The sequence below is a fragment of the Calypte anna genome, chromosome 1, assembly GCF_003957555.1.
Source record: "Calypte anna isolate BGI_N300 chromosome 1, bCalAnn1_v1.p, whole genome shotgun sequence".
NCBI lineage: Eukaryota > Metazoa > Chordata > Aves > Apodiformes > Trochilidae > Calypte > Calypte anna.
In genome coordinates this window covers 69,005,489-69,029,067 of record NC_044244.1, presented here as the reverse complement: position 1 = coordinate 69,029,067, position 23,579 = coordinate 69,005,489, and the positions used below count along the sequence as shown (strand labels likewise).

Sequence of the window (23,579 nt, the reverse complement as noted above, 5' to 3'; positions counted from 1 at the left end):
TGGGAATGAGAAGCTGGGAGCCCAACAGACTTCCTGCGATATTCCACAAATATTTCTAAATCAAATTACTATGAAGGAAGCATGTCTGCTATAACACTTTGCAAACAATTGACTCCTGTAGTTCATAAATCAGGAATTGGAATCTTTTCCATGTCAAGTACTGAAAACAACCACCTTCAGTGAACACAGACAGTGAGCTCAGATTTTCCACATGCCTAGCAAACGCTTTACTCAGTAAATTGATGTTTGAAAGAGGGGAAGAAGGAAGGATGTAATCAATTGCACTCATCTTTATCAATAGTGGGTGATACTTCCATGCATACAGATGTGGTTATAAAAAAAAAAAAAGTGCTGAGTTCTAGAGTTGGAGGCTGCAGATCCTGATCTGGCCTGATTTTTACGGAGAAAAATGTGTTTTAATGCCAAAAAAAAAAAAAAAAAAAAAAAAAAGGAAAAACAAATGAAGAATGGAAAAAAAGCCCATCACATAATGCCCTTCTTTGAAGAAGTTCATATTAGCCAGCCTACATAGCAACCTGCTGAACATGCTTGCCTTGCCTTCACAAGTCCTTTCTGAACTGCTTACTTTTTCCTCACACACCAAACTCAAAGTTTAGATTTTTTGTGCTAGTAACACGTATAAGCTCTGAAGCATGATGGACCTTGCCCTCAGCCACAGTGTCAGGTATCTGCTTCAGTGATTTGTATGCTGAAGATAAATTAAGTCAGGACAAGGATCTGGAATGGGCAAGAAAAGTGACAAAAAGCCATCTGGAATAGTGGGAACATAGTTGAATAGCTATTTTATTTTAACTCTTTTAACCCATACATTGTACTGAAGGGTCAAGTTCTGTAATCAAACTGTGGCACGGCACTAGTACTTTCTTTGCACTTCTTTGTAAAATGTCTGCATTGGCACCTCGTCTCAGCTATTTTCCTTCTACTGTATGCATGCATCCTCTGTCCATTATATATTCCAAAATGCAGCATCAGAAAGGAGCAAAATAATGAGTCAAACCTACTGTGAAGCGACCACAACAGAAAGCAGCATTGAGCCTTAACCTGTTGCTTGCCATGGCTCCCCTTACCCTCCTCCACCTTTCTGTGAAGTGACTTCAGGCTTCTGAAGGAAAAGTTTAGTCCTTCAGGGCTGGAACTCACCAGCGTAGAAGAAATGCAAGCAAATATGGAAATAATTCATGCAAGAACAAAGTTTGTGTCAATTTCATAACTGCACATCATTCTCACACTGGGATGAACTTTTTTTTCAAATGAAACGCTGTGAAACCCCCTATGTAGAAACGTTTTTTCATACTTTTTATTCACGATGCCCAGTTCTTCAGCAAGCCCTGCCAGTGTCCCGCTCTCCACGTTTCGTCTCTACCTGACCACACCGGGCCCCGTGGGCCAGCCCTGACAGGAGGAGGAAGGGGGTGCAGTACCGGCGGGTTAAGCAGCACCTCCGGCGGCAGCAGGCCCCGCCGCCACGCCAGGCGCAGAGGGCGTTTACCGGGAAAGGCACCGCCATTCCCTCGCCCAACGCGCTGCCCCTCTGCCCGCCGGGATCTCGAACTCCCGCCCCAGGGAGGGGATGGGACCGCCGTTGGAATAGGAATGGGAATGGGGTTGGGGCGGAAAGGGGTTCCCGCTCGCAGCCGGGCGGGCGGGGAGCGGCTGGGGCGGAGGGTGCCCTAAGGGGGCTAGAAGGGATCGGTTGTAGTGAGGGGAGGGGAGGACGCGCCGCTCTCCGGTTTTCCTTTTTCTCTCATTTTTTCTTATATCTATTTAAAAAATAAATAAATAAAAAATGAAAATGTGTGGGCGTGAGGGAATTAGCGCTGTGCGAGCCACGAAGCGGCAGCAGCTGCATCTGGGGAGCCGTGTGCGTGAGGTAGGGGGAGAAAACGTGATTACTTCAGAATTTATTTAAGGACTGGTGGAAACCACTGCGGCGCCTTCCAGGGGAAGTCCCCGACGACGAGGAGCGGAGCAGTGCCCGTAGCCGCTCCCCCCGCCTCTACCCCCGCCTCTGCCTCGCCCGCCCGCCCGCTGCCGCCCTCCGGTTCTGCACGCTCGGGCTTCGGAGCCGTGGAAAGGGCTGTGGACAAAGCCTGGCGTTTCCACGCGCGTAATATTAATTACACGCCTGGAGTATTCAGATTATAGCAGATTTTACCACTGCTTTGTCATGGTCGGATTACAGCACATGATACGTTTTATTACACTATATATCCGATTAGATGAGATGCACTGGTGTTTGCCTCAGCTTGAATGACAGCGGTCTAGAGCTGTCAGACCGCTTTCAGCATAGGCACCACCCAGTGCTTCTCCAGGACGAGGGCAGTTCGGCAGCCGATGGAGGGGAGCCGGTGTGGGTGCTCCGGGTGCAGGCGGCGGTCCCCTGGGTGCAGGTGGCTTTGCCTCTCGGGGCAGAGGCTCCTGGGACGCCCGAGCTGGTGGGTGACCTGCAGAGGGAGGCTCTGCCAGCTCCCGCTACAGCGGATCTATCGCCACGGCTTCTGCCTTGTGCCGCTGCGATCAGGCTCTGCACGGTGTCTGCCAGGCAGCGATGAGCTGCGGGCAGAGGATTTATTTCTGTAAAGCGAAAAAACCAGGTTTGCTTTTGATCATGGAGGCAGTCGTTCGTGCGTACGGACTTCAATCACGCATAGAGGCATAATTAGCCTGGAAGGTATTGAAGAACCAGAGAAGCCAGATGTCACTCAGTTAAGTTTAACAAAAGATGAGAAATAAAAGAGAGATGCGTTCGCCCTGGCCCCTCCCCCTGTAATCGCTCGCCTCCAGCTGCAAAGATGCTGTTGCTGGAAAGGGGCTGCTGGAGCTTTAAGAGCCGTCCCCCCCCTTCTGCTCCCGACAATGGTCTGAGCCGAGCTCTGCTTCCCAAAGCAAAATTTGTAATATGCCATTTTTCCCATGGATGCTTCTCTCCTTGACTGCCGACGAAGTGACCGAAGAAAATGCTGAGGTGTCGAGCAGCCAGTCTTGCCGGAGAACGGGTGCGGGGACTTGGGGTTTCTCGGAGCGACGCTTGTGTCACCATTGCTAGGAAGATGGTCCAGGAGTGCTCGGCTGTGTGAGTCCCCGCTCGAAGCCGGTGGAGACTGCGGTTGTTATTGATCAAGTGAAATAGCAGACGCCGAAATAAAAGCCACTAGGTACTGAACGTTCTATTTCTAAGTTAGACATCACCTCCTTAGCCCCAGTACCCTCTGGGAGGAGAGGTGCAAATGCAAAATCTTGCTGCCTGCCTCTTGCTGTAGCACTTGTATTATTTAAATGCATTTCTGTAATGGGAGTTGGGGAATTACAGACGTGGAGCCAACTTCTTATTTTTGGTATGGCTGAGGAAGATACGAGGCTGGAGGGATGACATAAAGAACAAGTAGTTGGAATGAGTCCCTTTTTTTAAGGTACTGTGTTGATCACCCCTCCTGTGTGGAAAGAGTGCAGGATGCTTCTTTAAAGGTGATATCATAGTTTAGTGGAGACTGGAGGGTAAGGAGTTAACTAGGAGGAGGAATATGCATGTAATGCAACTCAGACAATAGGAAGGATTTTCCTTATGGAATTACACCGTGCTGCCTAAGAGAAATCTTGCTGAGAAAATCTGAAAACAAATAATTGAAGTAAGAACTGTTTTTATCAGCCACTATACCTAACGATTTGAAAAATATAGCTCGTAAATGCAAAATACCCAGGGTGATCCAATGAAATGAGTTTTCAAGCTGATGTCACTGTGATCAGGCTAGAATATGTGGTAGTTAGATTTTTACTTCTTTTTCCCGCAGTAAAATTACAACTTGAAATCACTCCTCAACCCTGGTCTGCAAATCAACCACCTGACTATACAGAAAACAAGCTTTTTAAAAACAGTTATGGTGAGGAGAGAAAGGTGGGAGAATAAAATCAGATTCACATCTAAGGTAGTAGCTTTCAAGGTGAGCAAAATGAATTCTTGTCTAAGAGCCTTTGTCAGGCAGAAGCCAGGTAGTATTCTGGCTTTCATTCCCTGAGCTTACCCAAGTGAAAGAAATCCAGCTGGCAAATTATTCCCAGGCTACAGGAGATTACAGATAATGTTTATTACAGCAGGCACTTAAAATAATTCCAAGCTCTCGGTCAATCGAGATAAGAGAAGATGTCAAATAGGGTGGGGTCCAATGAGAAGAAAGACAACTTTTTCCTTTTTTGCCTTTATAGCATATGTACCACAGAAATTTCAATAGTTTAAGAAGTAGTCAGTATTGAGAGTGCACTTTCATACCTTGTCTGTATATGATCATCAGCATCTGTAGTCAGAAGATGGATAAAAGAATTGCTATCAGTTTGCTCTTTAATGGAGTAGCTCCTGAAAAGGAGCTTTATATAACTTTTAACCAAGGGTGGGCATAACCTGTGTTGTTTGTTCCAGTTATTGTCCATTAGCTCATCTGGATGCCTAAACTGGGCTGCAGAATTCCTCATTGAGCTAATATTGAGTTCACTCTTAATGGAGACATAATGCAGATGATTTATAGATTTGCTGTGACAGTTTTTCATACAGTCTACAACATCTGAAATACAATGATACTAAACTGTGTTCTTTCATAGAACAGATCACAGTTGTTGCTTTTTGCCAGTTAAATGTTGAGTGTTTCCAAGGGAAACCTGTTCCTGGTTTCTTTTAACATTGTAGGCAGTGGTCCCATAGCATCCCGCATGCTCCCTAGTCATGCATAACATATATTTGTGATTTTTATGCTCCTCTTTGGAGGTAGTGAAATGACAGAAGGTTGATGGATTGCCTAAGCTAGTGACTTCCCCAGCCACCTGCACTGATCCAAACCACTGAACTCCATTATAGAATTTCCACAAATTTTAGCAGTTATTGAATTAGGCTCCATGCAAATGATTGGAGAAAACACTGAACTAGGAACCAATCAGCCTGGAGTAGATTATGCAGTAGATGGTATTAGATACACAATGGACAAGGAGGAGAATGTATTTAGAGAACTTAAATGTGCAGCTTTATAGGCTGCCATGTGTATGGCTATAATACCTGAGCCCTTCAGGTCTAGAACTACTGTTAAAGTAAGTGCTTATGTTTCATTTCAAATTAGAAGAATTCTAAAGTTATTAAATTGTCTAAAAGTCTTCTAGGTGTTATGTACATGCTACCTGGATTTTAAGGAAGTAATAATTTGTCAGTATCCAGCTCCCACTTTAGAATCTCTCTCAGAGTCTGGGATAGTCATAAGGTGCTACAGAAGTTCAGTATCCATTTCAATCCTTGAGGTTTTGGCACTACATGTGCTCCCTGAGCAAGTGAATTGTAACGTCTGTTCTGTGGCTCCTCATGAATCTAAGACACGATGTATGTGTATTAACAGTAAAATGCTGGTGGCTTAAAGTGCATTTTACATTGAAGAATAGCTTTACTTAACCTTCAGAATATCAGGTAAAGAGGTTAAATTTTTGACTGCAGAGATACTAAGTTCTGCATCAATGGAGCTTTGTTTTTCTTTATAAAGAAACACATTTAAAAAGTCATTTTTTATTTAAATCAGTCAAGCATATCTTTAAGTTGTATTACTACAGGGCGAGTCTTCTTTTTACTTTGGCAAAGGAACACAAAATTTCTCTGTTTTTGCTTTGTATAATACATGTTTAGATATTAATGAAGCATATGTCAAGGCCTTTTCCTCCACTCCTTCCTCTTCTTCTCTGTCTTGGCTGTATGGGAAGTATTGCACAAAGCTATGTATGCAAATGCTAATTCTGTTTTCATGAACATCTGTGGTGTTGAAGATACAGGACCGAGGTGTTTAGTGTCTCATTACTTACAGTTCCTAACACCCACTTAGAGAAATACTATCTCCCTCACTGTTCTTGGATGCTTGTGTTCCCTCATATATAACCCTACATTCCCTCAGTCATACCCCAACAGTGAAATATAGCTGCCACTTTGTAGTTGTCACTGCTAATGTAATTCTCTGGCGTGTTCCTCACCTGCTCCTGAGCAACAGGGTGGTTATCTTCTCCCTCTCTTCCATTCCTCCCCTAACTTCTTTACTGACTCAGTTTTCGGAAGGGCAAGAGCCTGCAGTTCCCAAGTAGCACGAAGAGCTGTATGGACTTGCCAGGTGAATGGTTGGGCACGAGCAATGTAATTAAGTAGGATCTGACATACCAAATTAGGAAACCAAGTTTGATATCTGAAGTAGTACTTATTAATATTTTTGTCCTCTTTTTGTGTGACCAGAGTCTTGGCACTGAAATTCGTAGTAAATTACTTAAGTGGAAATTTACACGAACTCTTCAAAGCTGACTCCTGATAGCTGGTTGAATTTCTCTGACGTTATTCCATTCAACACCATGTATCTTTCTTATGGCATAGTCAGAAAAACTCCTAAATATACCCAGCATAGTGTGTCTCCATGTATATTTTAAACAATGACTTGATAATAGATTATCACCTTGAATAGGAATAACTAAGAACTAATGGGAAAATAGGAACGAATATAGGAAAAGTATTTATTTTGTAAATCTAGAAGAAGCACACACTACTAAATTACTGTCATATTGTACATATGTTTCCTTACCAAACTAGGATTCAGCAGTTTTTCAATCTTTATTCCGAAAAGCATTATTACTGCAATCCCCAGCATGGATGAAAACATGTAAAGCGTTAAATCTTTGTTCAAAACTTTATTTTGTTTGAACCACATGAATGATAAATAAAGTGGTGGAGAAGCCAACTAGCAGTGGAGCATTGCTGGATCTTGTCCTAACCAACAGGGAGGGCCTGGCTGAAGCAGTGAAGGTTGAGGGCAACTTTGGGTGCAGTGACCATGAGATGGTGGCGTTCAGGATCTTATGTGGTAGAAACAGGATCCCAAGTAGAATCATGACCCTGAGCTTCAGAAAGGCCAACTTTGCCCTCTTTAAACAATTTCTGGGAGAAGAAATTTCTATGGGACAGGGTACTAGAAGGTAAAGGGACCCAAGGTGGTTGGTTAACATTCAAGAACCACTTCTTCCAAGCTCAAGACCATTGCTTCCCATCCCAGTGGGAAGGAAATCAAGAAAGGGAACTAGGAGACCAGTGTGATTAAACAGGTAACTGCTAGATAAATAGATGAGAACCTATAGATTGTGGAAGGAAGGGCTGGCCACTTAGGAGGAATATAAGACTGTTGTCTGAGAATGCAGAGAGGCAACTAGGAAAACTGAAGCCTCCTTGGAATTAAACTTTGCGAGAGAGTTTAAGGACAACAGGAAGGGCTTCTTCAAATACATGGCAGATAAAACTACCAGTAGAGGAAATGTAGGCCCTCTGCTGAATGAGGTGAGTGCCCTGGTGACAGAGGATACAAAGCAGAATTGCTGAACACCTTCTTTGCTTCTGTGTATGCAGCTGGAGGATGTCCTCAGGCCCTTAAGGCTGCTGAGGAAGTAAGGGTAAAGGATGAGTTTGCTTTGGTTGGTGAGGGCTGGGTTGAGGATCAGTTAATGAGTCTGGACATCCATAAATCCCTTCCAAACCCTAACTCTCTGTGATTCTATGATTATATAAAAGCCAGAAAATAAAGGCCATACCTTGAATTTACAGTCTTTTAAAACGTTCAGATCCATCATGTGAAACATGGCATTTCATCATTCAGTAAAATACTTTTGGGTTTTTTTTGTGTGTGAACATTTTCTGAAGAGTAATTTCCTACATTTCCAAAAATAAGCACAGATTCTCATTTACAGTTTGGATGTCTAGGGTCTATGTGTCCTTTACCCATGATCTTGTGGTTGTGTTTTCAGGTTTCTTTGCTTTATATGTTTTTTGGCTGTTTGATTTCTATTTTGAAACATCACTCAGAATTTATGATGTTTCTTGTAAATAGCAAGGTCTGAAAATGTGGTCATACTTGTGGTCAAGCATAAATGAGATTTTTGATTTTTTTTTTTTTAAATGATAACTTTATTTACTTTTTGTAGACGTCTTTTAATTGTATAAAACTCCAAATTCTCCAGAAGGCTGGCCATCCTAGTAAAATAAACTTGGTTTTTTTTGTATGAATGCAATGACATGAGCCCTAAGGTGAGGTTTTAGTTTTCATTTTTTTTAATAGAAAATTTGCTTCCAACCTTAATTAAATATATATTAAATTTCAGAGTCTGTGGTAAATGAGTGAATTCTTCAAACTTAAAGCTCACTCAAGACATATGGAATTCTTCACAGTGAAACGGGGACCTTTGGAAGTCATCTCCCAACAGCTTGCCCAGTGGAGGGTCAGCTTCAAAATAAGATCCGATTGCTCAGTGGTGGGGAATGTTCTTCTAGAAAGAAGATTCAGTGATCATTGTAGATGCATGAACTTCGAGGCAGATATTTGTATACTTTGATTTTGCTTATATTTAATAACATTACCTGCAAATTGTTAGAGAAGTTACTTTGCCATTTAGAATTGCACCAATTCAATTCAAGCTTTTTGTTGCAAGCTTGATAGAAGAAATTCTGATGCTTGTCACACATTATCTTTATGCATTCCTCCTTTACTTGTTACTGTCACCTCTGAATACCTTTCCCCTAGTAGGACTCATTGAAGATGTGACTGTAATTGCCATGTATTTGTTGATAGGAATCATGAAATCTTTATGGTTGAAAGGACTGTTAAGATCATTAAGTCCAGTAGTTCACGTAGCACACTGGAATGGAAAGAATACGACTCTGGGATTAAAAAAAATAATCTTAATCTTGGAGCTGGTATGTGCAGAAAAAATGGAGAGATTAAGATACATGCACAGACTTGATGAACATACTTTTGCATCAGAATTTCAGCTTGCACTGAGGCAAAGAAAGCATTAAGTACCTCAGCCTTTCCTTCATCCTTGATGGCAATATGCTCCCCTGGCATCCAATAGAGGATGGAAGTTGTCCCCAGCTCTCCTTTTTATTGTTAATATATTTGTGAAAACATTTTTTGATATCTCCTTATAACAGTGGCCTAGTTGAGCTCTAGCTGGGCTTTCGCCTTTCTAGTATTCCTGAACAAGTAAAAGTCTGCTCTCCACAAGTCCACAGTAGTGGTTTTGGTGGCCTTCCTTCTTGCTTCACCAAGAATCATCAGTGCTGTAATTTCATGGTCACTAAGCCCAAGATTGTAGTGAAATGAGGCAACCAGGTGCCACTAATTACCAGGCAGTGGGCATGAGCTTGTGTTAAGCCCACCTGTGCCTGATTAGGGCAGGCCCCAACTGCGCATGAGCAGGATTAGGGGACCAATAAAAGGTGAGCTTCCAAACAAAGGCTCAGTTCAGTCTTGAGCAAGCCATCAGAGAGGTTAGTTGAGTCTGGAGCAGTAGCACTGAGCCAGGCTAACCAGTCCTGAGGGCAACAGATTCAGAGCACTATTTGTGAGTTTCTGCTGGAACACCTCTTGGACCTTGAAGCGCACTGCCCTAAGAGAGGTTCGTCTTGCAACACAAGATGGCCTCTGACGACTGCATCTTACACCAGTCCTTCTTTGTTTGTAACCAGCAGGTCAGGTGAGGCACCTTCCCTGGTAGGCTCACTTACCATCTGTGTCAGGAATTTACCTTCCATGCATTTTAGGATCTAGACTGTTTTCTCTTGCTGCCTTATATTTTTAGCAGATGTCCTGGAAGTTGAAGGCCCCTATGAAAATAAGGGCTATCAATTGTGATAGTTTTGCAAGCCGCTTGTAGAATGCTTCATCTGCCTCTTCATCCTGATTGGGTGGTCTATAATGGACTCCCAACAGGGTATCTGCTTTTTTGGGCTTCTCCTTTAGCCATAAGCACTAGACCTTATCCTCACAATTGTTGAGCTCTATAGGGTCAAAACGCTCCCTAGGATACAGGACAACCTCACCAACTCTCCTTGTTTTCCTGTCCTTTCTGAAGAGCTTGCAGCCATTGCTTGAAGGACTCCAGTTGAGCGAGTCATCCTACAATGTTTCTGTGATGGTACCATAGTTCTCCTGCTGCCACCACTGAATCATAAAATCATAGAATTGTCTGGGTTGAAAGGGACCTCAGAGATGACACCAAGTCCAACCCTTGATCCACTACCCCTGCAGTTACTAGACTACGGCACTGAGTGCCACATCCACTCCCTTTTTAAATATCTCCAGGGATGGAGAATCCACTACTTTCTGAGGCAGCCCATTCCAATGCCTGAAACTGCAGACTGAAAGACCTCTGGCACACCACCCCTCAAATACTCAGGAGCTGGGCCCAAGCTTATTCATAGCAAGCCTTTTGTGCCCTTTGCCTTTCAGCTCTAGTTAACAGCCCTCTTGATGAGCCCTGTTAGCTCTTGCACCAGTGTCCTTTCCCCTTTGAGACAGCTGTACCCTATTTGTTGCTAGCAGGCCTGACATCATGTAAATCAACCCCTGGTCGAAGAATGCAAAGTTCAGATGATAACACAATTCTTGGAATCAGGTGTTCTGCTGTCTCTTCCTGTTTATTCCCTCATTGTTCCCTGCAGCTGGAGGGATAGAGAGCACTGCCTGTGTTTCTCATCTCTTAACTAGTTATCCTAAGGCCTTGAAGTCTCTCTTCATTGCCTTTGGACTTCTTGTTACTACTTCATTACTGCCTACCTGGAAGATTAATAGTGAGTTATAAATCAAGGCCTGTCTATATGAAAATTAATTCATGCATGTATAGAGAAATGTATCCGAGCTGATAAAAACCTCTGTAAACTCACAGGTCAACTGCAAAAAACACATGGTAGGTCTAAAATGTAATAGAAGTGGGCCTGCCAATAGGTTTATTATGAACCTTTAAAAACTGCAGTATTAAATATGGCTGTGTCTCCCCTAGGAATACAGTTGAAAAAGGCATGCATTTTTCACAGAGAATTACTAATTCTAGTTATTTTACTAGATTTATCTCTTTAAGTGTTTAATAATTGGAATCCTTTCCACATGAAATACACTGTCTTAACACAGATTTATGGTCTGTGATTATTGGGTCAAGAGTAGGTAGTTACAGTGATTCCTTATGATTCCAGTGTGTAAGATATTTCAGTTGATTATACTGTGAAACCAGAGTAAAAATACTTGGGGTTCTGTAATTTTTTTTAATTACCAAAGTTAGGTTTAAAATTCAAAGTTATATAGGAGGAAAATGAGGAGTCACTTTCTTTCTCTGTTGGAAATATAAAAATATAATTAAAATTACTCCAGTTGTGACCACATTAGCAATCAGACTTAACTGTTCATAGCCATACATTTTTTTCTTTTATGTTTTAATGTGAATCCCACAATTGCTTTTATTTGCACTGTGTTGGCTTGGCTCTCTATGTGCTTTTGGTGTGTGCAAACTAACTTCCTTTCAGCTATAATTAAACTGGAAGCTTGCTCTTAAATCTAATGTCCTGACCCCATGTGTGGGGTCCATGTGTAGAACACATCATCCTGTGGTTAACCATGGGTTGCCCAATACATGCACACCATCAGAAGCCTCTGGAAGCTTCAAGAACTTTTGTAACTCCCTGACATGAGGGCTCCTACAGAAGCTCCGTAATAGGAAATGGGCCAGGATTCCTCTTTCCTATGGTCCTCACCAAGTATCAATGCATCATCCCTTTCTGTCATGCCCTACCAACACTTCTGATCTGGTCCAGGTTAGCATACAGGTTTTCTTTATGTGTCACTAAGCTGAGGATGGAATAATTCCAGTCCAATAAGGGATTTGATCCCTGACTTGCTGGAAAGCAGCATACACCACCAGACTGACTACAAGAACAGCTGTACCTTTAAAAGATTCTCGGAGGGCTGTGAGCTGTGGAATAAAACTTCCAAATTGTAACAGCCCATGTCAGGCACTTCCCACCTGTTCCCTGCCTTCTCTGTGGTCTCACTTATGACCAAAATTTTTACTTCTGCCATGAGAGGATAATGCAGCCCATGCTTTCAAAATAAGCACGCTATGTGGTTGACTCCCCTCCCTGAACACAGGAATTTAGACGGAGAAAACATGTTAAATCTGCCAGGAGCGTTCAACACATGGGTTTCACTGCTTCCCCAAAGCCACTTTCATGTATGTCTTCCAACATCTCCATAATAACTATAAGAGGAGATTTTTTTATCTTGTTTGAAAACAAGGTGCTAAGGTAGCAACAGCTGTCCACATAGATGTTTCCCTACTCTTCCAAAACAGACACTGACCATGTGTGAAAAAATGCACCACTCGCCACTGCATGTGAGCAGTGGTTGGCAAATGCTGTGCTGTTCATACCATAAAGATGATACAACATGTGCTGTACATTGGAGGTAATTTTTTGACTGATGAAGGTCTATCAGTGAGAATACCCTGAAGCGGGAAGTGTGCCCCATGAGATGTTGGTGATCATGAGGCCAGAAGGGTTCAGTGACAGTGTGAAATGTTTTCTTATGTTTTGAAGAATGGACATGCAGAGACGTTGGTCTTTGGACACCTGCTGCCTGCTGAAAAGTTATGATTAAACTGAGCAAGTGGCAGAAGGTCTCACTTGTTATAGTTATCCCTTTGCTCACCATGAACTTGATAATCCCAAACTGGTTAGCCACAGGGGGGAACCGGGTGGAGAGAATCCACAGTGATGGCTCCGTTTTGAGTGTACTCCTTCAACATTGTGAGATCTGGGAGGCAAGAGAGTGGCTCCCCCCTGCTTGTAGTCCCACATCTCAAGATATCTGTGGACAGTGGACAAAGCAGTTGCATCAGCAAGAAATTCCCAAAATCTGTTCTGCCTCTGCAGGGACATTGAAGTGCAGGAGGATGGGTAGTAATTTATTCAAGCAGTCCTGCTGGTGCAGCTGCAGTGTTCAGCTACTTCCCATTTATAGTGCTTCCCAGTAGACAATTTCCATACTCATAAAAGGAAGTGGTAGGTTCCATAAAAATAACTTGGTGAAGACACAAATGTTTTTAAACTTGAAGTTTTTTATGGAGATGAAGGCACTGATGTACTAATGTCATCTCAATATGAAAGGACATTGGGGTGCTTCCTATGGAGACTATAGCTTAGCTATATCTCAGGGGAGGCAAAGGTTTCTGGAATGGAAAGTTTTGAATCTCATGAGTAATGGAGATATGCAGCATCAAATCAGAAAATGCTGTGTAAATATACCTGAACAAAATATACTGGAGATGTGAGGAACTTCTCAGAATCTATCACTTCAAGTTATTAACTGCTTCACTTGCTCCTAATTAATTACAAAGTGGATAGCAGATGCAAACAACCTTTACCTGTCCTTTAGCACTGACACTTTAAAACCAGGATAAAGACCTATCTGACACCTCAGTAGCAACTATCACCCATGAAAGCTACACAGTAGTAGCTGATAACTCATGCAGAAATACCAATGTCTGGTACGAATTTTGCTAGTTGTCAAATCTGATGGAACAGTGAAAATTAAGAATACTGAATTAAAAAGAGACTGGATGTGGCACTCAGTGTCATAGTCTAGTAACTGCAGCAGTAGTGGATCAAGGGTTGGACTTGATGATCTCTGAGGTCCCTTCCAACCCAGCCAATTCTATGATTCTATGATTCAGAATATGATGAAGGCTAACTAATCTTAGCACAGCTACGGCATTTTCCCAGTATGTCTAAGCAGCAAGTAGTGTTTGCACAAGGGTTGTCTGTGACCTAGTCATGGTAGGAGAGGTTAGTTTTAATTAATATAATACAGTTGTCTTAGCTCTTTTGTTTGCTGGTTTATGGCCTGTCTTAAAGTTACATGCTGTAATAGATAGATCTTCCGTTTCTCATTAACACCACTTTCACATGTTCAATTTTCCTACTCTGGATAGGTGATGAGATTTAAGAATAGGTAGAGCTAATCCAGCATAGTATTGAGACTGAAATGGTGAGAGTGCTATTTAATGACACACTTAACAGTGGAAGCACATTAACCACATGATTAGTAGACAAAGTTCACATCCAGAAGGTCTGCAGCAAACTCCCAGGCGAAATATTTTAACTTCCAGTGGATGAACCAAAAGCACCCTGATCCCACTTGCTGAAATAAAAGGTTTCCAATAGTTACTACAATAAGAGCTTTTCCAGAAACTCTTAACTATGTAGGAAGTTATGCGTGGTATATTTCTTTAGTCAAACTAGAAGAACGAGTTCTGATTCTTTGGGTGATTTTTGTTGGGTAGATACCATCTATCATTAGTCTTTAGATTGTGTTTTGTTTTGTTTTGTTTTGGTTTGGTTTTTTTGGTTTTTTTTGTTTTGTTTTTTTGTTTTGTTTTGTTTTTTGGGGTTTTTTTTTCCTCTACCTGCTGAACCTAGCATCTCATAGCATTAGCTTTTCCCCATACATTAGCTAATTGACTAGGTGATATTATATGCTCCACTCAGGACTGTATTTAGGAGACAAACAACAGTGATTCTGTCCCTTGTAATTCAATTTGCACAAGATATCACAAGGATGGTAATTAGCAGAGATTTTCTAGTTCTTGACCTCTTACTGAACGAGCTCACTGGAGAATTATTTCCCCTGAGGGTGAGAATAACCAGATAGAAAAATAGATTAACATGGCATTGTTAAGGCAGCATGATACTGGATCAATGGTTAGCTTGAGTTATACTGTAGAAATGCCTAGAGTAGGAAAAATCTGGCAATTAATGGCAGCTATTGGCATCAATACCAACAATTCAAGGATGACATTAGGTAAGAGAGAAGAGGAGATCAATGATCAAGGGCACTACAATTGCAAAGGAAGTATTTTCTGTCATTATAAGGGAGCATTTTCTCAAAACTATTAATAATTTAAAATATTCTTTTATCTTTGATTTCCTTTCATTCTTTTCTTAGTTTAGGAAGCACATTCAAAGTCTTTGCTCTGTAGTATTAGTCACTCTATTTGATCGCTGTCTATTGACCATCTGATTATTACTGAAAGCTCAGAAGTTGAAAGAGGCACCAATGCAATAATCGACTGCGTGCTTGTGGTAGAGCTATTTGCTCTTATGAAATCAGATATTTTCCTACTGAAGAGTTTTTTCTGATTTGTGTCTTTTTTAAAGAAATGATGTGTGAGGTGATGCCAACGATAAACGAGGACACCCCGATGAGCCAACGGGGGTCCCAAAGCAGCGGCTCAGACTCAGATTCTCACTTTGAGCAGCTGATGGTGAACATGCTGGATGAAAGGGACCGTCTCCTTGATACTCTTCGGGAGACACAGGAAAGCTTGTCACTTGCACAGCAACGCCTACAGGATGTCATCTATGACAGAGACTCCCTCCAGCGACAGCTTAACTCAGCACTGCCTCAGGTAAGTAGTTTATCAAGATTTTCTTTTTTTTTTTATATTCACCATTTTTCTGGTTAATCCCACTTACTTTAAACCTAATCAGCATTTATTCCTTGAAGTCCAAATTCTGTTCTCATTGAGGTCAGCTGCAGAACTCCTATCTATTTAATAGTATCTATTTGATCTCTTTGAGGCCTGTCTTCAAAGTTATGAGTGGAGTAATGCCATTGACTTCAACGAGAGCAAGATGAAGGCCTGTAGCTACTGGTTCTTTTGGCTGTTGCTCTAGCATTTCCAACAGATGAGGGGTCTTCTAAATTAAAGATCTAACGGTGGGGATGAAGAAACAGGAATGAAGATGTTTCCAACAGACTCTATTGCAGATAAAAAATTCTAAATAGCATTACAACAAACAAAAACTAGCTTATGTAGTGAACTACATGTAATGAACTACACACAAACCCAGAAACAACTGCTGCCTTAATATTTTTAATAATTTTGAAAGTAAGTTTATAAATTTCATTATCTAAAACTACTTTGGTTTTTTTTAGGAGCTGAAGAACTCCTTACTTCAGCTAAAATAATAGTATATTATATTTGAAAAATATGTATCACAATAACATGTTTTTTTCAAAATTTTAGAATTAAAAGGAGAGAAACATCTCATTTCAGTCTGTATATCTAGCCAATGATTTAAAATACACCATGAGTCAAAGGGCAGTTTTTCTCTGTGCTATTTTATTTGCATATCCCTACTGTCACTTGCAAAAGAATTTGATTGTGAGTGCCCGGGCATACCTATTAGACAGTGCCTACAGAGGAAGGAAGACAGATTAAGCTGTGTGGTTGGAAGGAGATGGTAAGGATGAATCAAATCAGTGAGAAAGTTGTTAATGATAAAAAAAAAGAAAAAAGCCATTCGCTCATGTAAGGAATTAAAGCAGTTGCATAAGGGCTAACCCCAGCAAGTTATTGAAATATCTTGAGATGGGGCTGAAAAGGATAAAGACTGTCATCGTTTGAAGGGGAGCATTAGCAAATTCAGCATTAGCTTCAGACATTAATAATGACTACACCTGACTTCAGCTTAACAGAAGGGAGTAGCAGTGATCTTGATACATGGTAAAAACAAGGGTTTGCTTTTTTTTTCCTTCTCTAATTTCTGGGAAGTTGAGCTTCTGTCTCACTGTTGTCTCTTCATAGAAAAGTGTCAAGAAGTTAACTTAAAAATATGACAAGTTTTTTTTCAAAATAATGGAATATGTCAGTGTCACTCACTGGTATCAGAATTGTTAGACTAAGGAACTGTGCTATCCCTAAAGCAGATATCTTTTGAAGAGGCCCCATTTAAATGTAGATGTGAAATAAGAAATAAAAAGTAATTAGGAAGGTAAGTAATAAAAGAGAGGAAAAATTGTCACAGTAAAAATTGTCACATTGAAAGGATGGAAGGAGTCTAGTAGTATTAGTTGATTAAGAATGTGTTTTGGGATCAATTTTTGTTAATTCAAGCACGAGAAGAAGGAGCATGCTAGTGGAAATTTCAGATGACAGAAAATTGCACTGACTCAATTGACACTGACAGTGAAGTAATGGAATGAGTATGATATCACAGGAACAAGAGTAACAGAGGTAGGATGATATAAAGATGAAGTATAAAGATGAGGGCCCTGCATCTAGCCCTTATTAAAAAAAAACTATGTTCTGACCTTAAGGTAGCAGTATTAGGGATGGAAAATGCATGCAATAGAATGGTTGTAGGCTATGAGAAGTAGGTGTAAAAAGATTGAAAAACTTTCTGAAATGTATTATGTAAGTTACTGCTTTTAGAAAATAGATAAATATTAACACAGTTAATCTAAGAGGTGGTTTGAACTTTATGCTTGGGTTCTGGCTCAGTAATGATTGAGAGCCAACCTCAAGTTGGAAGAGAGTCAGAAAAAGACTACTAGAGCAAAGAGGCAATAGCATCTGCATGAAAAAACTAATTGAATCTCTTCTACTTCTGGGGAAAACTGAGTTTTGAGGAACTATGAGTGATTTTTTTCTTGGAGAAGCTGGCAGATGAAATGGCTAGGTAAATGATGAAAGAAATGGTTTAAGCCAAAAATAATATTGATGGAGGAAAAAATGAATATTCATCAGAAGAATTTAATTTTCCTGAGTTATCAGAAATGACATTCAAAATCTATTTTTCTTCAACAAAGACAGAGTAAAAACTCCAAGCTTTTTTCAAGATGAAACTGATGTGAAAGACATTATACATCATAGTGCAGTTGGTTAACCTCAGAACTTGACCCTTCTTATTTAATTCAGACATCACTGTGGAGAGTTTCCACATTGTGTGGGATTGTTCACATAAAGAATGAAACACAAGTCTGAATCTTTTTACTAAAACTATTAGAGTTATGTGCTAGTGCAGTTAAGAAATGTTCTGTGCATAACAGGTCTTCTGATATTAAGAATCTAGTTCGCAAGTGGTCTTCTTTATTCTTCCCAAAGGTGCCTGTTGACAGCAGAAGCCTCTACCAAAAGTGTATTTGGGTCTGCACTCTCTGTTCTCTTAGGTTAGGAATTTATTGTATTTAGGTTATGACTCCAGAAAAAACCCAATAACTGCTAAAGACAACACAATTCTACTGTAACGGGGAAGCATAACAAACAGTATGTTTTTATTTTAATGGAGTAAAATCAGGCCTTTTTTCTGTAGTGTAGCAGAGTGCAATACAGAAGAAGTTGGTAACTGTAGTTAGAAACTGTAACTCCTGTTCTGAGTGGTAGATAGGGGAAAATGTTCATTTACAACTTTCTCAAGCAAATTTCTCTATAATCTTCCCTCAGTTAACTTTCTTCCAGTTTGAATCTGGGCCAATAACAAAATTATATTGCATATGATTGCGAGAAATAAATTCCAAATTAAGTATTTTCAAATGCAATGTTTTAAATGTAAATGCTTATAGAATTTTAATTAAAGTATTAAATTCTTTTAAAGTCCTTTGAATCAAAATAGAATATTGACATTTTTTATTTAATATCAAAAATTCAATTATAGCAACATTTTGAAAGTTTTGTAACTATTTCATGAACACAGAACTTCTTATTAAATGTTGCTGAAGAATTTTTATACTTCTAACGTTTTCAGAGCTTCGAAAAATACTGTTACATAGCTGAAAGGCCTGTGATAAACACATGCTGAAAGGAAATTTAGTATCTGAAAAAAAGTACTTGAAAGTAGTAGATTGTGATCTGCATACATTGACTAGTGCTTTGATTTATAGGAACACACTGACTTTGTTCAGTCTTTGAATGAAAAAATGGGGTTTTAAAGACAATTCATAGATTGAGAATTTCATGCCATCACTGACATTGCTGTAGTTATGCTGATATTTTCAAGTGGCTAACATAATTTGGTAGATAGGTTTCGTTGCTTTAAGGCATATATAAGGTGTCTATTTTTTAATGTACCAAATATTCCCTTCATCTGTCTTTTGCTCTCTTTCACTGGACAGCTGCTGGATTTTTGTAATGGTCTAGGTTCTGTTTCACTGAGCATTTATGGCAGCAGATTTTATTTTTCCTTCCCTCTGCTAATAGCATTTTGCATGTTCTGTTGGTGAGAATCTGCATCCATGCTATGTCTTATTGTACAGTTCATTCCAACTAATAAAGCTGTCTAAAAGTTAAGGAATAATATTAAAACACTCTATAAAAAATGGGAAAATTAATTTCAGCTAAATTTACATGAGGTGAATTCTGTGTGTGGGTATAAAACTGTCTAAACCTAAAGTGGACCTTTTAAAAGTCCAGCAGTTTAACTGTGCTATTCTTTGTTAGAGATCATAGAATACTTTATACTGAGAAGTGACCATTGGAACTGTAGTGGTGCAGCCATCTGTAAAACAGGCCTAGCTATCCAGGCCTAGGAAGGTGTTTGTCTAATTCATATTATCTAATTATCATTATCATATCTAATTCAGATTATCTAATTCATATTATTCATGTTTGTCTAATTCATATTATCGTAAAATAGTTTGAATTGGAACGGACTTGTAAAGGTCATCTGGTCCACCTGAGACAGCATCCTCCTCTGGAATACTGTGCAGCAATAATAAATAACACTGTTAATGGGAGCTAGCAAATAAATGTGTAATTTTCACATGACGAAATATTTTAGAAAATTTACAACTTTATGAAAGGCTTTCTAATATTGCATGTACAGTAGAGCTTCTATAATTTTATTTATAGGATCTATACTCTGAATCTTTACAACAGACAAGGAAATATTCAGTACTAAAGAATTTTAAGTCACATTTTCACTTTGGTATTGATAATGAATGAAGAGGGGAAATGGCTCCAGTTTCTTAGTTTTTAATATTTTTTTTTTCTTTTTTTCCACCAACTTTGAGTGTACTGTGGTTCCAGTGAAAATTTCTAGTTGAGATCTAAAGGCTTTGTTCTAATTCAGTATAAATTCATCAAGATGTTGCAATTTTTTTTTTCTCTCTAATAAATATTATCATTAGCACTATTTGAAGATCTGTTCTTTTTGGATATAGATAGCAGATTCCAGCTAAACTCCGTTAGCTACAATAATTCGGAAATGAAATCAGTAATAGAAATACATTGGTAATCATTAAGGTTTTATTTCCTGTAATAAGGCACCACTTATTTAAAAATGCTTAATGGAGACATGATGGAAGGGAAAATCCAAAGAGAGAAATGTAATGACTTTGTTTTATTGAACTAGTTTATGTAATTTGATCAATATTAACTTTAATAGGATTGTTATTAAAGAATTTTGTTGATAGATTTGCAGTTTCTTCCAATACTGATGAACAGGGGTTGCTTTACTGCCGGGGATAAGAAAGTCGTAAGGATTCAACAGTAAATCAGTAGGGACTTATTCTGAGGTTTTATTTTCTGTTTAAATGTGTGTGGATATTACACACAGATACAAAATAGTGACATACTTCTATTTAGTGTCTTAAAGAAAAAATAATATAGCCCACCATAAAAAAATTAACACATTTTAAAATAATGGAAACTAATTTTTGCTCATTTAAAACCAGACACCTGCTAAGCAAGTATTTGCTGTTTGGGTAGAAGTGATAGTTTGACTCACAGTATTGTTCTAGAAATAGCTTTTGTTCTTGTGATGAAGTTGGATGATGGCTTTTCTCCCCATTTTCTTTCTGGCTATGCTGAATAACACGGAGAACCAATGGCATCGTGTATATCTGAATGGATAATCATTATTTTTTTTTTAAGTACCAGAAGCCTGATCTTCTACAATGGGCTTTTTTAAGATTTCCATCAATTTTCTTTATGTTGCAGGATAAAAGATTTTTTCTCACATTGAAATTTTTAATAATTTAAAAAGAATTCCAAGAAGTGGAGATCCTTTTACATGTGTCTGAAGTGGAAGGTTAAAGTTTTCTGACCCAGAAGTCCAGAGAGGCACTCAGTGTTCATGTGTAAAACTTGAAGTTTAATGCAGTGCTTGCTGCAATCTCTAGATTTCTACTGTCTTACAGTACAGTAGTACAGACTACTAAATAAAATATCTTAATTTTCAGGTATTTTGAACCCATATAGTTCCTACTAGAGGCAGTGCAAGTACCAAGACTTTGTGACTGCCAAAATCACTTTAGATTACTAAATATGAAATAAATACCTTTATAAATAAATTGGAATGATGCTTTTTTTTTTTTTGCTAGTTTTCTCAACTCATATATAAATATATGAGTATTAAGGAAAGCATGTGTGCAGAGGATTAATATTAGAAAAAAATAAAAACAATTCGAATAGAGTAAATAATGAGGAAAGTACATTTTGTAACAATATTTAAATATATGGTTGAGAGAAAGAGCATCTGGAATTCCAAGGAAGCTTGGCATTATTAAGCTACAATGGTTTATGTGGAACACAATGTTGAAATGTTAGTTGTGTCCTACCTTAAAAACATCTAGGAAAGATTTAAATGTTACCTGCCTCAGTTACTTACAGAGCATATGTACAGGGCTGTTTTCTCTACAGATCTCTAACAACTCTTATTGTGGTTAAGGACTCCTAACTAGCATCATCCATCAGAATAAATGACTGTTTGTGTCAGTGGTGTAAGCAGGACAATGCTTTAGCTGACTCCTCTCTAGACTCTTTTTAAACATCACCAGCTTACTCCCAGCAGAGCATAATGATAGGTATAATTGTACATACAAGCAATTACCCAAATTCTTTTCAAGCCTGAGTTTATTTCCTTGCTTTTGTGAAGTTGTGTTTACTCACTAGCATATTGCAAATATTTATAAGAAGGAGATTTTCTTGTTAAAGATACGGGTTTTGTAATAAAGATGATGATTGAAGAAGACTGGTTCAGCAGAAGAAAAAGCTTTTATATTAGCAAATATTTGCCTATACAAACATGTATTTGCTCGAAACCAAAACTGCAGTGGTAGTGGATCAAGGGTTGGACTTGATGATCTCTGAGGTCCTTTCCAGCCCAGCCAATTCTATGATTCTATGATCTTTTTGAGGCCTCTTCCAACCTGTAACTTTCTATGATTCTATGATTTGTTTGTATAGTCCCACAGTTTCCTTTTCATGAACTACTGTTTCATCTGGCTACAGCCATGGCATGCAGTTATGAGCATACAGTCAGTGATCTGCTCATATCTCGTATTTATTGTATAGATTCCTTATAGTGACTCAGTATTTGGACTGTACAGATGGATTTGAGGAGGTACTTATTTACTGAAAATGGCAACTTCAAAACATTTATTGGAAATTTCAAGAAAATGCTTTCAATGAAAAAAACATTTTCTCACACAATTGAACATATCTATGCATTTATAAATTCTTGGATTAAGTCTCCAGAAATAATACTGTGCATAGGCAGATGTTTTTATCTCCATGCGAATGGAGACTTCTGCATACTTTATAGGGGATCAGTGAAGATTATTTGCAAACCTACAGTTAAGTCTGAAAGTTGGTAATCTGACTTTCAGAGCAAATGCTTATACAAGACCTCAAATAACCTGAAACAAACTTGCTAAAATGTATACAGCTGCCAATAAAAATATCATTGTAGATTTCTAATTTCACTATGTAAGCTGGTTAGAACTCTGTAATTTAGAGATGCTTGAATCTGAACCATACAGTCACAGTTCTCTGTTTCATAGAATCAGAGAATCATAGAAAGTTAGGTGTTAGATAGGACCTCAAATATCATCGAGTCCAACCCCCCTGCGAGAGCAGGGTCACCTACAGGAGGTCACACAGGAACACATCCAGGGGGGCTTTGAATGTCTCCAGGGAAGGAGACTCCACAACCTCCCTGGGCACCCTGCTCAGTGCTCTGGCACCCTCATAGTGAAAAAATTCTTCCTAATATTTATATGGAACCACCTATGCTCCAGTTTGCCCCTTGTCCTACTGTTAGTCCCCCCTGAGAAAAGGTTAACTTCATCCTCCTGGCACTCACCCCTTACATATTTCTAAACATTGCTGAGGTCATCCTTCAGTCTCCTCTTCTCCAAGCTGAAGGGCCTCAGCTCCCTCAGCCTTTCCTCACAAGGGAGATGTTCAACTCAGTCATCTTGGTGTCTCTGTGCTGGACTCTTTCAAGCGGTTCCCTGTCCTTCTGGAACTGAGGGGCCCAGAACTGGATACAATATTCCAGATGTGGCCTCACCAGTGCAGGGTAGAGAGGGAGGAAAACCTCTCTCGACCTACTAACCACCTCCTTCTGATGCACCCCAGGATGCCATTGGCCTTCTTGGCCACAAGGGCACATTGCTGGCTCATGGTCATCCTTCCACCCACCAGCACCCCCAGGTCCCTTTCCCCTGTGCTGCTCTCCAGCAGCTCAGTCCCCAGCCTATACTGGTACCTGGGGTTGTTCTTTCCCAGATGCAAAACTCTACACTTGCCCTTGTAATTCATTAAATTTCTCCCTGCCCAGCTCTCCAGTCTGTCCAGGTCCCTCTGAGTGGCAGCATAGTCTTCTGGGGTGTCAGCCACTGCACTCAGTTTTGTGTCATCAGCAAACTCGCTGACAGTACACTCTATTCCCTCATCCAGGTCATCAACAAATGCACTGAATAGTCCTAGTCCCATTATGACCCTTGAGGGACTTCGCTAGAAACAGACTTCCAACTAGACCCTATCCCATTGACTACAGCTCTCTGGCTTCTGTCCTTCAAGCAGCCCCTGATCCACCTCACTACCCAGTCATCCAGGCCACATTTCTTCAGTTTAGTTCCAAGGAGGCTGTGGGAGACATTGTCAATGCCTTCCTGAAA

General features: G+C 39.8%; 1 protein-coding gene across 1 annotated transcript in view; it reads left to right on the top strand.

Annotated features, from left to right (window-relative positions):
- Positions 1-2,965: 2,965 nt before the first annotated feature.
- PPFIA2 (PTPRF interacting protein alpha 2) overlaps positions 2,966-23,579 on the top strand; it is a 281,670-nt gene continuing 261,056 nt past the window's right edge. Inside the window, exons 1-2 of the mRNA XM_030446493.1 lie at positions 2,966-3,176; positions 15,050-15,300. Coding sequence (XP_030302353.1) covers positions 15,052-15,300 — 249 coding nt within the window. The 5' untranslated portion in view covers positions 2,966-3,176; positions 15,050-15,051. The remainder of the gene's footprint in view (positions 3,177-15,049; positions 15,301-23,579) is intronic.